This window comes from Nyctereutes procyonoides, unplaced genomic scaffold (genome assembly GCF_905146905.1).
Source record: "Nyctereutes procyonoides isolate TBG_1078 unplaced genomic scaffold, NYPRO_anot_genome, whole genome shotgun sequence".
Lineage (NCBI taxonomy): Eukaryota > Metazoa > Chordata > Mammalia > Carnivora > Canidae > Nyctereutes > Nyctereutes procyonoides.
The window spans coordinates 6,151,070-6,172,569 of record NW_026575033.1 but is presented as its reverse complement, the minus strand read 5'-3'; the positions used below and the strand labels follow the sequence as shown (position 1 = coordinate 6,172,569).

General features: G+C 38.9%; 1 protein-coding gene across 1 annotated transcript in view; it reads right to left on the bottom strand.

Moving 5' to 3' along the window:
* ATP8A2 (ATPase phospholipid transporting 8A2) overlaps positions 1-21,500 on the bottom strand; it is a 491,575-nt gene that overhangs the window by 434,682 nt on the left and 35,393 nt on the right. Inside the window, exons 2-6 of the mRNA XM_055317488.1 lie at positions 7,474-7,573; positions 6,908-7,006; positions 5,839-5,884; positions 5,191-5,231; positions 516-589 (exon numbers count right to left, since the gene is read on the bottom strand). Of these exons, the coding sequence (XP_055173463.1) occupies positions 516-589; positions 5,191-5,231; positions 5,839-5,884; positions 6,908-7,006; positions 7,474-7,573 (360 nt within the window). The remainder of the gene's footprint in view (positions 1-515; positions 590-5,190; positions 5,232-5,838; positions 5,885-6,907; positions 7,007-7,473; positions 7,574-21,500) is intronic.

Sequence of the window (21,500 nt, the reverse complement as noted above, 5' to 3'; positions counted from 1 at the left end):
GAGAACATAGCAATAGCCCTTGGGCATAAAGGGGGACACAGAGTGGACGAATGAAGGGAGAACACCAACTGCAGGTCATGTCTAGCCTGCAAACATGGCCCAGATCTCTGAGCAGTTAGTAAAGGAGTCCCTGGCTCCATGGGAAGTCTCCTAGCTGGACCCACCAGGAGACTGGTTCTCAAGCCTCAGAAAAGCTGCATGCCATCCCGTGTTACTGATGGACTCACTCCACTGCTCTGGAGCATCACATGAATGAAGAATAGCCTAGAAGCCCTATGAGACTAAAATAAATCAATAAATCTAAGTGTTCTACCAAAGCACAAGGGAATGAATGGGAGAAAGAAAGGTGGGAACAAAAAGGCAAATGACAAGTAACAGAAGAACCCTCCAGAGAGAGAAAACTGGTGCCTGGGGGTTGGAAAGAAAAGAGGTGCTTGTGATTCCTGTAGTCACCATCTAATGCTTAATTGTTCTTCACATTTATTTCAAACACTGTGCCCGCTCGCACACCTGACCTGGAGGAAAGCAGGGCCATGTCTGCTGGGAGGTACTGCCCATTGATGACCTTCACAATGTCTCCCACGGCCACCTAGAAAACCAGGGACAAGGACAGAGGAGCATGAAAAACAAGAATGCACAGTGATTAAGGGGGCTAACTATTTGAAGAAAAAATTTCTATATAATTATGTCATGAAGCTTAAGACAGAAGCCCAAAATATTTTCCTTGACAAGAACAGAAGGAAAATATTTCAGTACAAATGGTAACACTGCCTTTCTGCTATGACACTGAATGAAAAACAAAACAAAACAAAAAAACAGAAAAGGAGAGCAAGAAAAAAGGAGAATCAGAACAACTATTAAGGTTTCATTTTGTTACGGTTATTCCATCCACTTGCAAATTCCACTCTGGAACTCTGGAACAATCCTACAGCTGTCCACAGTAGGGGAGAGTGGTTAAGTGCACAGCTCCAGAGCCAGCTTGAATGCTGGGCTCAAGTACCCCAGCTGGACTCTTTGCTAGTCCTGTGTAACCCGGAGCAAGTTATGTAAACTCTGTGTGCATCAGTTTTCTCATCTATATATAAAAAAAGGTTGACATCACATATTTCATGCAGTGATTGCAAGGATCAACTGAGTTAACACATATATTTTCTCCATTTTACAAATGGGTAGACTGAGACTGAGACTCAAAGAGAAAGAATTTGATCAAGGTCACACAGCCAATGAGTGTTAGGCCCAAGATTCAAAACCAAGCAACTAGCCAGTGGTCGATTATACGGCAATACTAAATTCATCCAACAACAGTGCATTTAAGAGGTCCCCTGGAAATACACCTCTTAAAACAGAGAAGATTTGTACAGCATCAAGAACTTGCCTAAAAAAAGAGTCACAGCCAAAGTCAGAGACCACCTAGGGAAACAGCATAGGTGCTTAAAAAAAAAAAAAAAAAAAAAAAAAAGCCTTAACCTGCTGAACATGAACACTGTGGCCAAGGGTTTGTAAATGCTTTAAATGACATCACAGAAGCACCCAGTTAGGTAGAATATGAGCTTTCAAGTCAGGCAGGCTTAGGTTCAAATCCAAGCTTCACAGACACACTAGCCTTGGGATCTTGGCAAGCCCTTCACCTCCCTGAGCTCCAGCGTCCTCACTTATAAAATGGAGAAATATCAATACTTACCTGTAGGCCTGGTGCAGTGATAAAGGAAGCATATGCAAGCACCGGGAATGAAACAGGCATGTGCTAACTGCTAGTCTCTACCAGCAGGAGTGTAACCAAATGGACACTAGGAGTGTGAAAGAGAGGCCATGATTCTCAGCACAAGAATAAAGGCTGTTCTCACCACACAGGAGTAGTTCAAAACTCAAAATGGGCATCTAGGCCTTGCTTCTTATTCTAACACAAGTTACTATTCTCTCAGAAATCAAGAATTTCAAACAGAATACTTATGAAATACTTATGAAAGTAATATCTATGAAAGACTACTGGATCTTGTAAGGTAGGAGAATGGGCCTGGCAGGTGCCTATATTTAACTTTTTATTAGGAAAAAGGAAGGTTTACTAAAAAGATCTCCTGCTAGTGCTTTGAATCGTTTATCAAAGCATGTATGTAGGGAAGTCAGGAATTAGGCTTGATATTAGAAGGGGGGGGTATTAAATTCCAGATCCACTGTACATTTGAAGTTAGTATCAACTTAAAGGCAAAAAGAAGGTACATAAGTATATTCCATATTCTACAATAAAGAGAATATCAGGGAATAGAAGCTACAGAGCTATCTTAACAACCACCAGTACAAAAGCAAGGAATGCTTAGGAAAATTGAAAATGTTTTTAAATGTAGAAATATTTCATGTGAATAGTTTAATTACATAGAAAAATCAGAAGAAGCAGTTAATTAAAAACTAGAAAGGAAAATTGGTCATGTTTTCCAAAGAAAAAGAGCAGTGGATTTTTTGCTAATTCAGTGGGAGGACAACGGAAATTATGGCTTTCTCCCATCTTAGTTATTTGAATAAAGAAATATTCATATCCCAGTAACAAAGTACTAAGAAGTTTCATGTGCATAAAAAACTACTTAGCTGGAAACATTTTTGAAAATGATTTTCTATTTGGCGTTCTTGGGCATGGTTGTCCCTTGAGTGTGTGAACTTTCTCGAGTGAGAATTCCTAAAGGTGAGAAGGAGCCCCTTCTAGATCCCTGAATCCACTCTAGCCTCAGAGGATTTCTCAAGCTTCTTCATTTTGAAAAATAAGCTCAAAGGTCTTCTCAAAGTCAAGCAAAGCTATCGAGCTGCACTAAAGAACTGCCTCCCAGCATTCACTAACTATCCCGCTATAGCCCAGGGGATTGCCAACTCGAGCTTTAGCATTTCAGATTAGAGCTGTATCACTTTAGGAAGCTTAAAGATAGCCAGGTCCACCTTGCCTGACATCTCTGGTGTTTGATATCTCTCATCGCCTGTCTTCTCCCATATTCTCATCCTTGTTTCAAGCCACCCTGCAGATGTGCCTGGCTTTCCTTCCCAAACACTTCAGACTTTCACCCACTTCCCTCTGTTTTGAATAGCATTTCCCTTAAGATAGTTACCCCTCATTCATCCTTCAAAAGAACACCAGAACATCACACAAGGGAAGCCTTTGCTCATCTGAACTGATGGGTCTAGGCTGGTCGTCCTTCCCATATGTTCCAAAAGCACCTGAAGCATGCCCCTACCCAGAGCTCAGCACCTGCACTGCATTCTTTCCAGCCGCCTGCCACTCCCACTGCATCAGCGGTTTAGGGGTGTAATCCCTGGACCAGCAACATCGGCTTCACCTAGGAACTTGTTACAAATGCAAATTTTAGGGCCCAATGGAACTCCCAAAATCAGCCCACATAGCATTCATTGTTAGACCGGCTAGTCAAGCAGATGGGATGCCCAGCGAAGGCTGAGAACCACGGTAGGCAGCTTCTGAAGGGCAGGGGCCGTGCTTTATTTAGTTATGCTTTACTGCATCTCCAGTACCTAACACTGTCTCTAGGACATACTAACAGTTCTATTTAAATGAACAAAAGCATTTTAGTTGAAATAAAAATATACATGACAAAGCATATAACAGGTATTGAGTTTGGGATTTTTTTAACTTCAAATGTGGGAAGTGGTAATGAGCCTTAGGAGTCTGTGAGGCCATCAACTCCTCAACCCAGAATTCAGAGATTATCACTCCATTTTCTACTGTTTCAAAGAGTGCAAACATCCCAAATCTAAATCATTCTTTACTCTTACCACTGTTCATACCTTTCTGGGCATGAGGGTGGCAGGAAGAACTTAGAGAAACAGAGGCCATTCCTAAATGCAGTGGGAATCCTTGAACCCTCATAGCACTGGAAGCATTTCTAACTTCTGTGAGGTCAAGAATTTCCAACCACCTGACCAGGAACCAGAGACTTCCAAATAAGAGGAAGGTCAATAAGTATTTGCCTTATAGGACTTCAAGACTGCTATCAAGGTTAAGGTGTTATCATGAAACACTATAAAGAGACTTCATAATTCTCTTAAACAAAACAAAACTAAACCAAGGGCTGTAGTTACTGTATCACAGGCATTTTGCAGAGTAAAAGACCATAGAAGCATTTTTAATTGCTGCTTATTAAATGGTTAGCAAGAGAAACTATTGTTAAGTGAGGCTTCAAAAAGAAATTTGTTTTCAAAATCATGTTAATCAGCTTCAAATACTGAAGTCATTAGAGTCACTCTCCAAAAAAACCTTGTGACCATTAAGAAAGTCCAGGTAAAACAGAGGCTCACTTAAAAAGCTAACTTTATCAGATACAAGACACCCAGATGTCACAAGCATATTTCTTCCACCTTTTCTACTCATCACTATAAACAACCAAAAAAAACCTCAAAATAAAACAAAACAAAAAAACCCTCATCCATCCCCAAGCCCTCCAAACCTCATGTTTCCAGGGACGTGGAGGCAAACCCTTCTCACTACTGTAAAGAGCAGTGACAGCTGGTCATAACAACCAATTTCAGGTTCCACACAGGATGGTTTCCAAGCCTATTTCACCCTTGCTTACATTTCACAGTAATCCTAAACCCAAAACTCTTCCCACCAAAAACATTAGAAGTCAGGTTCTGGGCAGCCTGGGTGGCTCAGTGGTATTAGCGCCGCCTTCAGCCCAGGGCCTGATCCTGGAGACCCAGGATCAAGTCCCTCATCAGGCTCCCTGCATGGAGCCTGGTTCTCCCTCTGCCTGTGTCTCTGCCCCTGTTTCTCTCTGTTTGTGTCTCTCATGAATAAATGAATAAAATCTTTAAATTAAAAAAAAAAGTGAGGTTCTCCAAAGTTAGAAAATCTTTTAAAAACTTGATTTAGATTAGTCTAAGAGAAGACCAGGGAAAAGATTTCTTGGACTGGAATTGGAAACTAGAGAATGCTTTGATATTTCGGAAATATCCATCAAGGAGCAACAAATTTCACAACTGTGAACGGAAACAGTAAGCACTTTCCAGAAGAAGCAGGGAAACCAAGTCAACATGCAGTGGTTCTACCTAAATCTCATGGGAATCTCCACAATGTAAAATTTACATTAGGGATGACCAATGTCTTAACTCGAGCTTTATCTACTGCAGTCAATACTAGCAATTAATTACAAGTACCCAAACCTGTACTTTCTGCAGATCTTTAAAATTAATTTTTACCTCTTTCCACATAATGGTATGCCACATACCATTTCTTAACACTGAAAAAGAAAAAACAATGTACCAGTTAATATTGGTGACAATTAAAATAAATCAACTTTCCAAAATCTAAAAGGCTCCTTTCAAAATTCCACTTATTAATTCCAACATACCATATCTTGTGACATAAAGGCATACCACAGCAGTCCCCAAAATGGAACCCCAAGCCATGTACCATATATACATTAATGCATACACATAAATATAGGTATATGCATATAAGTTAAATCTAGCTATTTTTATCCCAGAAGAAAAATATCACCCTATTGTTACAAGATTAAATACATACACACAACACAGACCTAAAAATCAATACAATAAAAAATAGAGGTAAGGAGCAATTATAAACCGAGGATGTGAATGCATGGACTTTTTATAGACCTAAAATAGGCCTGAAAATTCCACCTTTTCCAAACTTCTAAAAGACACAAATTCCATTCAAAGCTTCACAGACAGGACTCACATTTTGTTGGACTGGTTTGTAATTTTTGCTATTTCTTTAAAATATTTTATAGATCATTTCCCTCAACTTACCTCAATATCATTAGCTACTTATTTAGAATGCCTTAAGTTTTCTAGCAGAAAAAGTGATTCAGCCTGGTGTCTTACCTATCGTTTTCTTTTTGTTCACTGCATTGTCTGCCTTATGCCGCTTCTGTTATGAAAAAAAAAAAAAGAAAGTTCTTAGATTCAAAAGTTCCAAATGAATAACTGAAATAGCAACAACAGATCAGGAAAGAAACAGGACTCAAGGAAATGGACTAGCAGCAATGGTAAGGCTGCAAGACTCAACTTAGAGGTCTGTGACCCAGCAGCCTCACTAATCCACAAACAAATGTAGCAAACATGGATGCAGTCTACGCTAGTGTCAACCATGACATTTTGGCTCCAACAAGGAACAAGCACTCTGAAGTATGAAACTTTTCACTCCTTATTTGTTTAAGATGAGACTAAAAGAATTATTCAGGATAATAAACCCAACAACAACTGAATTCATTTTATTGGTAAAGAATTTTGGACGTAAAGTACCTTTGAATTGCATTCCATTTATTCACCTATTCCCAGAAAAATGTATGTATGTGTGTGAGCGTATGTGTGTGCGTGAGAAAGAGAGACACAGCGACAGAAAGAGAGACACAGTGTGGGGGAGGGAGAGAGAGAGAAAGAGGGAGAGAGAAAGGGTGGAAGGAGGGAGGGGTAGGGAGGAAGAGAAAGACCCTGCAGACAAGACCACAGATAGGAAAAAGGGAAGAAAGCACGAATATGGTTGTAGCCAATGAACCTGGAGATACACCAAGATAAGTCTGAGGGGAGACAGGACTCATAAAATGACCTCAGGCACAGCCAGCCCAATGCTGTGATACTAGGCAGCAATACCATCCTTTTGCTACCCAAATTAGCAAGCTGTAAAGAAGGATATAAGGAACATCAGTAATAAAAACCAAAGAGGGTTCACAGAGCTAACATTTGAAAACACAGTCTGAACTACTGAAATACTATCTAAGTATTTAAGACACTGTGTGTACATGTCCCTTCCCCTAAAATGTCATCATGAGCCTTGAGAAGTCAGTTAAGCTATTGACCAATTTCTTAACTTCAATGAAAAAAACCAAAGCAACAAATAAGTTACAAGTTATGTTCAATACAATGTTTTTATTATATGAAAGCAAAAACTTACAAAATCTTCTACAATTTCTTTGATGCCTGCAATTGTTAAAATAATGATCAATGGCACCAGGGTGGTATATCTTCCTGTTGGAGATACATCTGGAATTTGCTGTAAGACAAGAGACCAAAAGAGGGAAGTTGACAAATTAAAATTTTTCAATCAAAATCCTCCCTACAAAAAAATATATGACACCACTCACTTTTTGGAAATTCTGTTACATTTCTGTTATACCAAAGTAATTATCTTCTTTTTAAAAACTAGCTACACATTTTACATATCTTAAAAATTTTATCTAATATTGTATATCTGTTTAGAACTGAAAAGGGGTTAAAATTATGACTGTATGGTAATTTTTCAATGCCTCTTTTAGTAACTGCAATTATCCTTATGGCAAGATCTAAAGAAGTCAGCCTTTATGCAGAGATCATGTCTGTGCATGAAAAAGATGTTTGGATGAGGGGACAAATTACATTTAAGTATTATGACGTTTTTTCAGTTAAGCGACCTTTTAGCAAAATCTCATTTTGCATGTAATTAACCTTATGAATTTTAAATAACTTCTTTAAAAACATTACCTGTAATAAGGCAATGAAGAGGAAGAAGGCATTAGCAGCTCTTCTAATCTGCTCATACAAGAATCGAGGTAGAAATGTCAACACACTGTACTTGGCCGTACTAGAAGTATAAAGAAAAATACTACTATCAGCTACAGATGTAAATTCTTAAAAGAAAATGAAAAGTTTCAAGAGTTTTACAAGTGGTTTTAAGAATAAAATATTTCAGAATCATGACAAGAAAATTGCTATGCTGGCCCTGTCCCTCAAAGATTTAGTAAAAGGACACACCTGACAAGAAAATCTTCTAAGTTTTCAAACTTAGATATATTTACTATTCACACAGTATAAGCAGAGAGATTTACCCACCTTCCAGGAGCTACAGTACGCATATCAAGAATATTTGTTAGGGTGCCTGGGTGGCTCAGTCAGTTGAGTGTCCGACTCTTGTTTTGGCTCAGATCATGATCTCATGGGTTGTGAGATCAAGCCCCATGTGGGGCTTTGTGATCAGCAGGAGCCTAATTGAGATTTTTTTCTCTCTCCTTCTCCCTCTGCCACTCCCCCTGCACCTGCTCTCTTTATCTCGCTAAAATAAATAAATCTTTTTTAAAAAAGAATATTTGTTAAAGGAAGATATGCTTCAAGAATCCCAAAACAGAAAGAGGTACACATTCCAAATATAGCAAAAGACACGAACACTGAAACAGAGTGAGAGAGAAACACCAATTGAGTGATTCACACAAGCAAGTAGAATTATTCTAGGGTTTGTGATGTGTAACAATTCTTAATATAAAGCCACTGATTCAATATAGCAAGTCAACTCCATAAAGGATGCCCTGGGTCCCAGGCATATGTATAACAGGTCAATGTGTCCCTCCAGATACCTACCAGGGGTGTTTTTTTGTTCAACCACACCCGAATAAACTCTATTCCTATCACACCCTTTGCTCATGCTTGTTTGGAATTTTTTTCCAGTCTTATTGAGAAATAATTGACATACATCATTGCATAATTTCAGGTGTACAGCAGGATGATCTGATTTACATAACTGTGAAATGATTACCACAGCAGGTTCAGCTAATATCCATCTTCTCACATGGGTACAAAAAAAGGGGGGGGGGAATTTAACTTTCATATATATCATACAGTAGGGGCAGCTACTGCATCATATTGTATATTACATTCCTTGTACGTATTTATCTTACAACTCAAAGCTGTACTTTGTATCACCTTCCCACCCCCCACCCCACCTTCCACTTCTGGGAATCATAAGTCTTATCTTTTTCTATGAGTTTGGGTTTGTTTTGTTTTGTTTCTTTAGATTCCATGTTTGAGACAGGTCTTTCCATTCTGATTTCCTTAGTATGTCTTCAAGGTCTGCCCATGTTGAAAATGAAAGGATTCCCTCATCTTCTATGGCTGAGTATTATTCCACTTTATGAATATATTACAACCTCTCCAATCCATCAATGGACACTTAGGCCGTTTCCAAGTCTTGGCTATTGTAAACAATGCTGCTATGAACGTGGTGGTGGAGATACTTTTTAAGTTTGCGTTTTCATTTCCTTTGAATATATTCCCAAAAATTGAACCGCTAAATCATAGGGTAGTTCTATGTAATTTTTTGAGGAAACTGCTTACTGTTTCCCATAGTGGCTGTACCAGTTTACAGTCCCACAAATAGTGTTCCCTTTTCTCTACAACAATGCCAGCATTTGTTATCTCTTATCTTTTTGATGATGACTATCTCAACCATGATGTGATAGATCCTACTGTTTTAATTTGTATTTCTCTAATGACTAATGATGCTGGGCATCTTTTCATTTGCCTCTTGACTTTTCATATATCTTCTTTGGACAAATGTCTATGCAAGTACTTTGCCCATTTTTTAAATAGATTGTTGTTTTTGCCATTGAGCTGTATGAGTTCTTTATATATATTACATATTAGCCCTCTATCAGATATATGGTTTGCAGATACTTTTTCCCATTCCAAAGGTTTTCTTTTCATTTTATTGATGGTTTCTTTTGCTGGGCAGAAGCTTTCTAGTTGTATGTAGTCCCACTTTTTATTTTGTTGCTCGTGCTTTAGATGTCACATCCAAAAAAATCATCACCAACACCCATTCAAGGAGCTTTGTTCCTATGTTTTTTCCTAAGAGTCTCATGGCTTTGAGTCCTCTGTTTTAGTCTTTAATCTACTTCAAATTAATTTTTGTAAATGGTGTAAAATAAGGATCCAGTTTCATGCTTTTACACGTGAAAATCCAATTATCCCAGCACCATTTATTGAAGAGACTGTCTTTTCTCCCTTGAGGATTCTTGGCTCCCTCTCCAAGTATCAGGGGACCATATAAGCTTGGGTTTATTTCTGGGCTCTTGATTCTGTTTTGTTGGCCTATTTGTCTGTTTTTTTTTTATGCCAATACCATACTGTTGTGATGACTATGGCTTTATAGTATTTGAAATCAGGAAGTGTAATACCTCCCACTTTGTTCTTCTTTCTCAGAATTTCTTTAGCTATTTGGGGTCTTTAGTGGTTCCACATAATTTTAGCAGTGTTTTTTCTACCTCTGTAAAAAAATGCTGTTAGAATCTTGATAGAGCTTATGTTGAATTATAGATGTTCACATTTTTGCTTGGGGACATCCTCTCTCATCTACATGGTCTCTCCATAACTAAACTGCCCTTCCCATTTTACTCTCCCATTCAAACATATCTTCCATTAAGTTTGATAAAATCACAAAGACTCTTCTTCCTCTAAGTCCACAGGGTGGTATTTACGACCAGACATTAACTGGTCTCTGCTTTGTTTTGTATTTTATTTATCTATCCCCAGAATAGATTCTGGGAACATTAAGAATGCTTACTTCGACTTTGTATGTTCCCACCACACAGCAGATAATCAATGAACAATGAAATAATCCAAAGGCATAAACTGAGAATCTGAAGGGGCAAAATAAACCATTCGTCTTTTGGCTGCTCAAAGATTTATCCATAAAAATACCTGCTTGACTCCTAGCTTGCCTTCTGAGGACATGATTCTGAGCCAAGCCCTAACTGAAGTAGATGGTAGCAAGATTACCTAGCAGGTTTCAAATACACAACAAATTAGAAGCACCAAAATAGAAGAGCAAAGGGTCTTCTTTTGCTTAAGGTATTAAATATATATATTAAAAAATATATTAAAACCACTATTAAGACAGTTTAAACTTAAAGATTCTGACACTTGAAAGGATATCACTAACTAGCTAGAAAATGTGTTTGCATGGAGCCCCTACTCACTTAGGAAGCCTTTGGGGTATAAGATGTCACTATAAAAAATTTTTTAAAGATTTTATTTATTTATTCATGAGAGACACACAGAGGGAAAGGCAGAGACACAGGCAGAGGGAGAAGCAGGCTTCCTGTAGGGACCCCAATGTGGGACTCAATCCCAGGACCCCAGGATCATGACCTGACCTGAAGGTAGATGCTCAACCACTGAGCCCTCCAGGCATCCCAACACTGTAAAATTTTGCCAGACAGAAGAAACTGGCTCAAATCAAGCTTATTAAAGTGTAGGGAAAATATATCAAATTCATGTACATAATAAGCTCATGGTACAAAGTTCTATGCATTCCTTTATGGTGTACTGACCATTGAAATAAAGCAAACAACATTTATCATAAAGAAAACATGAAAATTCACACACTCTAAGACTAGAAAGCATTTTATATGGCAGTTTGTCTATAATATTTGAACCCTACATTCCATCTGTACAAAACAGACACGCACACATACAGTTGGCACATGACCCCATCTATGTGCGAACATTTCTCACTTGAGTAAAGTACTAAGTGTGCTTAAATGTGTTTAATGGGACCCACATGTCTGAAATGCCATAAAATTAAAGGAGCAGAAAGAGATCCCATTTATGTGAGAAAACCAAAGATGGGGAAGGAAAGCATACTAACTTTTATTCTAGTTGAAATAGAAAAATGAGTCTAAAATATTTTCAAACTGAAATAGAATGAGCATAATCAATAATTTAGAGAAACTGGCATTCATCCAAGAGATGGCTACTGTATAGTAAAATAATAATCTTGATATACAACCTGATGTGTCCTGTTTAAAACACACAAAACTACAATCAGCTAAAGGCAGCACCCATCATTCTACCAGAAGAGTTTAGGATAGTGCTTCTCAAACTTAAAGATGCATACAAGTCACCTGGGGATCTTGTTAAAATTTATTAGAGTTCTTCAGATAAACAGGACCAACAAGAATGTATATGCAGAGAGAGAGAGAGAGATTGAGAGAGAGAGAGAGATTTTAAGGAGTTGGTTTACACGATTATGGAGGCCTGACAAGTATAAAATCTTCAGGGTGGGCTGGCAGACTGGAGACCCATGGGAAGATCTAGTGTTGCCTTTCATATGTCAGCAAAGCTGCCTGATGACAGAATTCCTTCTTATCTAGGACAGTCAGACTTTGTTCTATTCAGGCTTTTCAACTGACTGGATGAGGTCCGCCCACATCAGAGGGTCACCTGCTGCATTCAAGGTCTACCAATTTAAATGTTAATCTCATTCAAAAACACCTTCCCAGAAACATCTACAATAATGTTTGACCAACATCCAGGCACCATGACCAGTCAAGTTGCATATGAAATTAGCCATTAAATGTATATTCAGGCCCATTCTGAGTGGGCCTGAGATTTTTATTAGATTTCTAAAAAGTTCCAAGTGAAGCCAATGCTGCTGGCCCAAGGACCACACTCTGACCATCCTTGAACAGGTAAATCTGTCCAAATCTCCTATTTGAAGTCAATCCAGCTGAACACTATTAAGACATAAAAGGATAAGAGCCATTTACCATCCACTGTATCAGGGGAAAGAAATATTCACAGGGAATGAGTCACCCTCAAAAGATTCCCACTCAAACCACATATGTCAGCAAGCCTGCCGGCATGGCTGTTAACAACAAGGACAGGCTCTGGGTGCAAGCAGTCCTTGGTATTTAGCACATCTTAGAGCCTGGGAAAGGGGAACAAATGACCAGGAGAAAACAAGCATTTCCTGTGGTTCACTCAGGTTCCCTCTAAACATGTTAGACCAGTGTTTCCTGAAATTGAGTGACATGAGGAATGGCCAGGGGTTTGTCAAAATCCACCTATCCTGCCTTTAACAGATATTTACTGAGCCCCATCTATGTACTAGGCACTGTGCCAGACACTGCAGAGAATCAACCAGTCAAATATATATATCCTCAAGGGAATTACATTCTAGAGGAAAAATAGGTTTGGAAAAAATATACTAGAGGATAGATATGATAAATAGTGTGGAAGAAAATCAATCAGAGAAGGAGGATACAGAGGGGTCCAGGGGTGGGGGTATGGGGCTGGGGGAAGGAGCACAATTCTCAATGGCATGATCAGGGAATGTTCCACTGAGAAGGTGATGGGTGTGCTAAGAACTGAAGGAGGTGAATAATCAGGAACCTCCATGTGGGGACACAGGGGAAGAGCGTCACAGAGTAAGAGAACAGCAACCGTAAAGTGCGCAGTGGGAGAGCTTGAGTTGTTCCTTCTGTGGGAAGGACAGGAAAGGGACAATGTGGATGGAGCTATGTGGAGAAGTATGAAGAGACCAGCATGGTCACATGCTGGCCATTTCTTCTCAGGAACAAGAAGCCTCCAGATTCTAAGAAGACAAAACCTGACAACAGCAGCAACCAGTAAACTCCCTCCTCTGGGGAACTTGGCTCAGCAGGGGTGGAACTCAGTTATATGTATGGTAGGCATGCTCCTCTTGGATACTCTAAAGATCTGGTGAATATGGGAAACAATCCATGTAGAAAATAGGGACTGGCAAAAATGTGGGTCTGGGGCTCCGCCTGCTACAAATCACGAAACAATGTGGAAGTCTGATCTCCAGGATGCAGCACAAAGCAAGAACCCAGACATGATGCTTGTGCTTGACTTTCTTGCAGTGAGAAAAACTGAAGTTGACAAGTAAGTATTCTCCAAAGGCAAACCTAAAATGCAGTAACTGCTCAAAGCGTAACCTCCCCCTAAAACAAGCCTCCCGTAACCCAGAACTTAAACTAGCTTAACATCATCTTTGAAATGTAAGCGGAAAATCCACCTGACATATACATATAGCCAAAAAGCAAGCATTGTTTTTATTCTCCTACATTACACGAGCAAATACTTTTCTTGCGTGCCCAATGCACAGTAAGTGTTCAATATTGACTGAAAGAATCAAGGGCTCTTTTAAATAACTCTCCATGGAAGGCGGACTATGAGCTAAGCCAGTCCTCCATGATCATGTTCTGGAAATTTCCATTCCACTCAGGCCCTGTAAGATGCCATCCACCTTTCTCCTCTCAAAGTATTCACTCAGTAAGGAGTTCTGGGTTATTGGAACAGAAAACAAGAAAACACAGTGTCCTAAGAGTCATGTCTGCATAAACAGCTTCATTCATTTATCACTTAGTGTATGAAACTAATTCACAGCAAAGAGCAAGAGTGAGTGAGACACTAAATGCAAAAGCCAGCAGAGCCCCAGCCACGCCTGCTGACAATGGACATCAGTGAACACCTGGGAGTCACCCAGGAGGACGTGCCAATGGACAGCAAAGCCTGTGGCCCTCCCTGTCTATCTAGCATGGACTCCCAAATTATATTCTGGAAATCCTCTCCAATATAGAAATTCCTGCTGATAAAAAGGGATACGACCACTTCGCTAGAAATTTTCACGTTGTTTGCCTGAACTACTGTAATTTAACCAGTTGCAAATAAAGGTTAAGAAGCTCATTTGAGAAGAACATGCAACCAAGAATACTTTATCCAGCAAGGCTCTCATTCAAAATGGAAGGAGAGATAAAGAGCTTCCAAGACAGGCAGGAACTGAAAGAATATGTGACCTCCAAACCAGCTCTGCAAGAAATTTTAAGGGGGACTCTTAAAACTCCCCTTTAAGAAGAAGTTCAGTGGAACAATCCACAAAAACAAGGACTAAATAGATATCACGATGACACTAAACTCATATCTGTCAATAGTAACTCTGAACGTGAATGGGCTTAATGACCCCATCAAAAGGCGCAGGGTTTCAGACTGGATAAAAAAGCAGGACCCATCTATTTGCTGTCTACAAGAGACTCATTTTAGACAGAAGGACACCTACAACCTGAAAATAAAAGGTTGGAGAACCATTTACCATTCAAATGGTTCTCAAAATATACCCTAAAAACTATAGAACACTTCTGAAAGAAATTGAGGAAGACACAAAGAGATGGAAAAATATTCCATGCTCATGGATTGGCAGAATTAATATTGTGAAAATGTCAATGTTACCCAGGGCAATTTACACGTATAATGCAATCCCTATCAAAATACCATGGACTTTCTTCAGAGACTTAGAACAAATTATTTTAAGATTTGTGTGGAATCAGAAAAGACCCCGAATAGCCAGGGGAATTTTAAAAATGAAAACCATATCTGGGGGCATCACAATGCCAGATTTCAGGTTGTACTACAAAGCTGTGTTCATCAAGACAGTGTGGTACTGGCACAAAAACAGACACATAGATCAATGGGACAGAATAGAGAACCCAGAAGTGGACCCTGAACTTTATGGTCAACTATTATACGATAAAGGAGGAAAGAAGATCCACTGGAAGAAAGACAGTCTCTTCAATAAATGGTGCTGGGAAAATTGGACATCCACATGCAGAAGAATGAAACTGGACCACTCTCTTGCACCATACACAAAGATAAACTCAAAATAGATGAAAGATCTAAATGTGAGACAAGATTCCATCAAAATCCCAGAGGAGAACTCAGGCAACACCCTTTTTGAACTTGGCCACAGTAACCGGAGAAGGACAAACAGTATATGTTCTCATTCTTTTGGGGAATATGAATAATAGTGAAAGGGAATATAAGGGAAGGGAGAAGAAATGTGTGAGAAATATCAGAAAGGGAGACAGAACATAAAGACTTCTAACTCTGGGAAATGAACTAGGGGTGGTGGAGGGGGAGGAGGGCGGGGGGTGGGGGTGAATGGGTGACGGGCACTGAGGGGGACACTTGACGGGATGAGCACTGGGTGTTATTCTGTATGTTGGTAAACTGAACACCGATAAAAATTAATTTATAAAAAAAAAGAAGCTCATTTGAAAACAATTATACTATTTTCAACACTTTTCCTGCTTCTTAGTCTATAGCTGGTAAAAAATACTGCCTTATCTAATAGCCTATTCCCAGAATGTAATAATTGGACCAGACTAGTGTTATTAGTAATATACTTCTTTATAGCATTTTATTACAGCTTACACAGACTTTTTTAGCATATTCTTTATAATACACATCCAATGAGAAAAAACGAGCTGAGTTCTAATCAATCAACTTATAAATACACCTGTGAACATAACTGCATCAATTAAAGATTCTCTATAATTCCTACTAAATAGTGTGAGTGTACTGTTCCTATCATATTTTCCAATCTGTTCTATTACAGATAATGTATTATTCAATAAATACCCTGGACATCAAGCATTTATTTCAATACTTTCATGGAAATGAGGACAGAGGGACGCCTGGGTGGTTCATAGATTGTGCACCTGCCTTCAGCTCAGGTCGTGGTCCCAGGATCCGGGATCAAGTCCTGCACCAGGCTCCCTGTGGGGAGCCTGCTTCTCCCTCTGCCTATGTTTCTGCCTGTCTCTCTCTGTCTCTCATGAATAAATAAATGAAATCATTAAAAAAATGCAGACAAGGAATAAGAGAATAAAGATACAACAACACTTTGAGTGCAAGGCATGCTGCCAGGGAAATCTTCCATCATGCATAACTCTTAGATAAGAAGTTCTAAAATGCAAGACATTGGACTTTTATAGCTACTATCTTTAAATATGGCACCACTGAAAAGCAGATTTTGTTCAATTGCTTTAATAAGAAAACTTGTGAATTCAAGGATATAAAATCAAATGAAAATGAGTTGTGAGACTCTCATTCAAAATAAGCAAAAAGGACCATTTTCGATGAGATTCTATCTTCAATAAAAAGAAACAATATTATGAAAATGCCTGGGCTAAAGGCAAACAGGTATAAGAGTCACAAATGAAGCCCGATCCTGCTACTGCCCCCAGGAGAAGCAAAACAGGGCAAAATCTATTGCATTTAATTATACTTCTGGTCCTTTACTCCGAATTCAATATATTCTTTCCGTACACAGGAAGTAAACCCAATCGAAAGGAAAGTTTAAGGCTGTCCTGGAGGCTAACAAACTACAAGTCAAACAAAGTGTGACAGGACTCTGAAATAGAGACATCAAAGTAGAAGTGCCTACATCCTGCTCATGCTCCACAGTGGCTGCTGCTCTTATACAGCTGGTTGCAAGCAGAGGTTGAAACTAGTCAAAAAAAAAAAAACCTCACTTCCTAAGCAGGCAGAGCCTGATGATGAACTCCACTGATGAACCAGATCTACATGGGATGCTAGCCGAAGCAGACAAACTGGGAAACTAGCAGGAGGTACAGAGTTCTCTACTGTGAAATGCACAGAAATTCCATTCAGGTCTGTATATAAAGCAAAATCTGTGAGTCCCGTGTGCTATATAGAGTCCAAGGAGTTTATAGATATCAAAACCCAAGATAAGCAGTGTCATTTTTATAAGCACATGTAATTGCCAAGCTTTATTCAAATGTTTAATTAAATTTTTAAAAGATTTTATTTATTTGAGACAGGGAGCACAAACGGAAAGGAAAGTCAGAGGGAGAGGGAGAAGCAGACTCCCCACTGAGCAGGGAGCCCCAATGTCAGGCTCGATCTGAGGACCCTGAGATCATGACCTGAGCTAAAGCAAACATTTAACTGACTGAGCCACCCAGGCACCCCCAAATTTTTAATTTATTTTTTACCAGTTTTTATTCTTTTTTAAATAAATTTTACTTAAATTCAATTTGCCAACATATAGTGTAACACCTAGTGCTCTTCCCATCAAGTGTCCTCCTTGGTGCCCATCACCCAGTAACCCCATCCTCCCACCCTCCTCCCCTTCTGCAACTCTTTGTTTCCCAGAGTTAGGAATCTCTCATGGTTTGTCTTCCTCTTAATTTTTCCCCACTCAGTCCCCCCTTCTCTTATGGTCCTTTTCACTATTTCTTATATTCCATGTATAAGTGAGACCATATGATGATTGTCCTTCTCTCATTGACTTACTTCATTCAGCATAATGACCTCCAGTTCTATCCATGTCGAAGCAAATGGTGGGTATTTATCCTTTCTGATGGCTGAGTAATATTCCATTATATGTAATATGTATATAGTAATATATATATATAATATAATATATATGTAATATATAATATATATGTAATATATATATTACATCTTTATCCATTCATCTGCCTGCCAAAGGACTCCTTCCACAGTTTGGCTATTGTGGACATTGCTGCTATGAACATTGGGGTGCAGGTGTCCCATCATTTCACTACATCTGTATCTTTAGAGTAGTAGTAGTGCAATTGCTGGGTCATAGGGTAACTCTATCTTTAACTTGCTGAGGAACCTCCACAGTTTTCCAGAGTGGCTGCACTGGCTTTCATTCCCAACAACAGTGCAAGACAGTTCACCTTCCTCCACATCCTCACCAACACAAATTTTTAATTTTAATTCAAGTTTTTCTGCTAGGTTTTCTGCCCTTTCCCATATGCATGAGGAACTAAGCATATAGCTTAAATTTTCATAAAGTGAATATAAAGTGAAAGATTTCATGTAGAGACATGTAGTTGTCTACTTGGAATTTCACATAGAGACATGAGGAAGATAAGACTTTATGCATGGGGCTCTAATAGCAATAGAGGCCTAACCTAAAAAGTACCTGGCTTTGGACCCACAATTGTAAGATGGACACACACATTTATCATCTTCATCCACTCAGGGACTATAAATTAGTAGAAAGTAATATAAAAATATACAATCACGGTTTTACAAACAAGGAATGGAATCATCAGCAAAGGAGATTCTCCCCCCTAAAATTTACACCGTTCTGCTTTTGGCAAGATAGTTGAGCACATGCCCCTAAGACACCCTCTAAACAGGACCTGCAGTGAGAGGAAATCTCCAGAGGGGACTCCTACTTCCTCACTTGGGGAAAGGCTGAGAGAAGAATAGGGTCTAAATTCAGAACAGAAAGACAATGCCGTTCTGAAGAGATAAGTCAATCCATTTTTTAATCCAGAGTAATTCAGTACAAGTAAGAGCATCTCTGCAATTGTCAGGATTCTCCAGAGAACCAGAACTAATAGAATGTATATGTAAAGAGACAGTAAGATTATAAATTGTTCAAACAATTATAGATTTTGACGAGTCCCAAGATTCGCAGTCAGCGAGCTGGAGACCCGGTAGTGTAGTTCCAGACCAAAGTCAGGAGAAAGGACACTGTCCCAGTTCAAAGGCTGTGAGGGCAGGTTCCCTCTCACTTAGCCTTTTTTTCTTATGTAGGTCTTCAACTGACTAGATGAAGCCAACCCACACTGGAGAGGGAAACCTGCTTTACTCTATGATTCAAATGTCAATATAATCCATCTTCACAGAAACCCCCAGAATAATATTTGACCAAATATCTGGGCATTCCGTGGCATATACATAAAATAAGCAATCGTCATCACTTAGCAGGCAGGGCAGAGGTAGGCATACCCCGGTGTGTCAGAGGGGCCTGTGGACAGGAAGAGAGAGGCATTCGCCTACAAAACAGAGGTGGCTCAGGAGGTGGAAACACCAACAATTGATAAAGAATGGAGGCCAGGAGGGAAAACAAGGTGAGCCAAGCCAGGAGATCAAGGTTAAAAATCTGGGGAAAATTCAGGAGATAAACTATGAAGGGCTAAAAGCAAAGGTATAAGAAAAGCAGCACTGTTCTTCTCTCATAAGCCCCCCTTCTTCTGGCTGCACAGAAACTTCACATGGCCAAACTTTCTACACTCGTGGCCAGAGAGCCAAAAATCATGCCCTGGGAAAATGTTGAAACCTCACAGGAAGACAGGAAAAAAATCCTCCCCATACTGACATTCAAAGTCCTTCACCTAAAGTCGAACTTGCTATCTGACCCATGCTCAGAGAGCTCCCTTTGGTCTTCTATGCTCTGTGGAAAACTATCAGATAAGTGCAGAAAGTTCTCGTAATGAAAAAGAGATTCAAAAATGAAAACAGGGAAAAAAGAAGAGGAAACACAATGCATCAAACTTTAAAAATAACATTTCCTAAAATGCTCACATCTTCAGAGTTATCAGGGGTTAATACATTCATACAAAACCAGAACGAGATGCTATTTTTAAAATATAAAAGAATAAAAGAGCTATTAGGAGCTAGAAGTGTGGTAGCCTCAGATAATCCAACCATAGAAGTGAAAAATAGAAATAAATAAAATAAAAAATAAAATAAACCTCCCCAAAAAAGTAGAACAAAAAGAATAAGATGAAAAGTGAAGACCTAATAATATTGATATGAAAGTCAATATCCAACCATTAAGAGCTCTACAAAAGTCAGAGAAAGAAAGCATTTTTTAAAAACATACAAGAAAACTCCTCAGATTTTTTTTCTGACTGAAAAGTTTCCCCAAGAATATAAAACAACAGACTTATACCAAAATCTGAAATTACAGAATACCAAATATTTCTTTAAAAAAACACAAGATTGTAAAAAGAATGTCTTTATAAAGGGGGAAAATATCATGTTGAACTTAACAAACAGCTAAAGAAATACTTTATATTTCTATACCTAGCCAAACTATCAGATCCTTAAATTTAATTTTCATGTAAGCTTTCTTAGGAAACTGCTTACTACAAGATGGGCTTCAACAATACTAGAGATTAATCAATAAATAAAACACACTCTCACATGGTATCCAAAAAAAAACAAGAATTCAACTCAACAAAAGAATAAGACAGTTCTAGCATGATAGCTTTGCAACACATCCACACAATAGCCACTTTACCTGGGAAGGATGTCTCCAGGGGAAAAAAAGTAGAACTGACACACTCTTTTGAGAGCTTCTTTTCATATATATATATAGAGAGAGATTATATAATAGACAGTGATCTGAGAGGAGAAACAAGGATATGTGAAAAAGTGTTCTAGTAGAAAAATGAAGCAGAAAAAGCACATTCTACCAGGAAAGAAACAAACACGATATACCATGTCACTACTTGGCACCAAAGCCCAGAAGTTAAATCTTCACCTTTAGAATTCATTTCTAAACCTCATTTAGCAATATGGTGGAAACCATAAAAGAATTAAAAACAGAATGAGTTCGAAGTGGTTGCTTTTGGCAGAACAGAACCAGAATGGCAGCAATGGGGAGGGAGGCTACAGCTTTTCATGGTAAACTTCCACACTATTTCAACCTTTAACAACTTACCTGTATTACTTTACTAATAACTAAATATTTTAAATAAAAATTAGTAGCATCTAGATGTAACTGCCAAGCGACCATTAGTTCTTTTGTTTTTAGCTAATTTCAGGAATGGCACACATAAGGAGCTGTTTATTTAGAACATGAAATTAGGCATAAGCCTTAATTTATTTTTACAGTGCTTCCTGCCACAAATGTTGTAGTAACCACCCATATCTGATATTAATCTCTACGGTCATTTTCTTCTGCCAGCCATAGCCAGGCCCTGTGATAAGGAAGGAAATTCTAATCCATCCTACTTGAATCTAACAAGAAACAAAAATCAGTGTGACACTCAGAGTATAACCTTTCTACACAGTTGTTCCTTTGGAAACAGCAGTCTGGCTTTCAGCACGCGAGTCTTTACCCTGCAACTCAGCCTACCAGAAAAATGAGAGTAAAGTTCCTCCCCACATTAAATAGGAATCACTTTATGGTGAAGACTATTCGCTTTTTTAAGCTCTCCTGCCTCCTTTAGTCCCCTGCCAAATTTCTACAACATCTTTCTTTCCTCTTTTCATCAAACCACACACTTCTCCACTTCTAAGCCAACAGCCCAAGGGGTCATCTCCAGCAAGCTTTTCCCTGATCATGTCTACCCAATGCA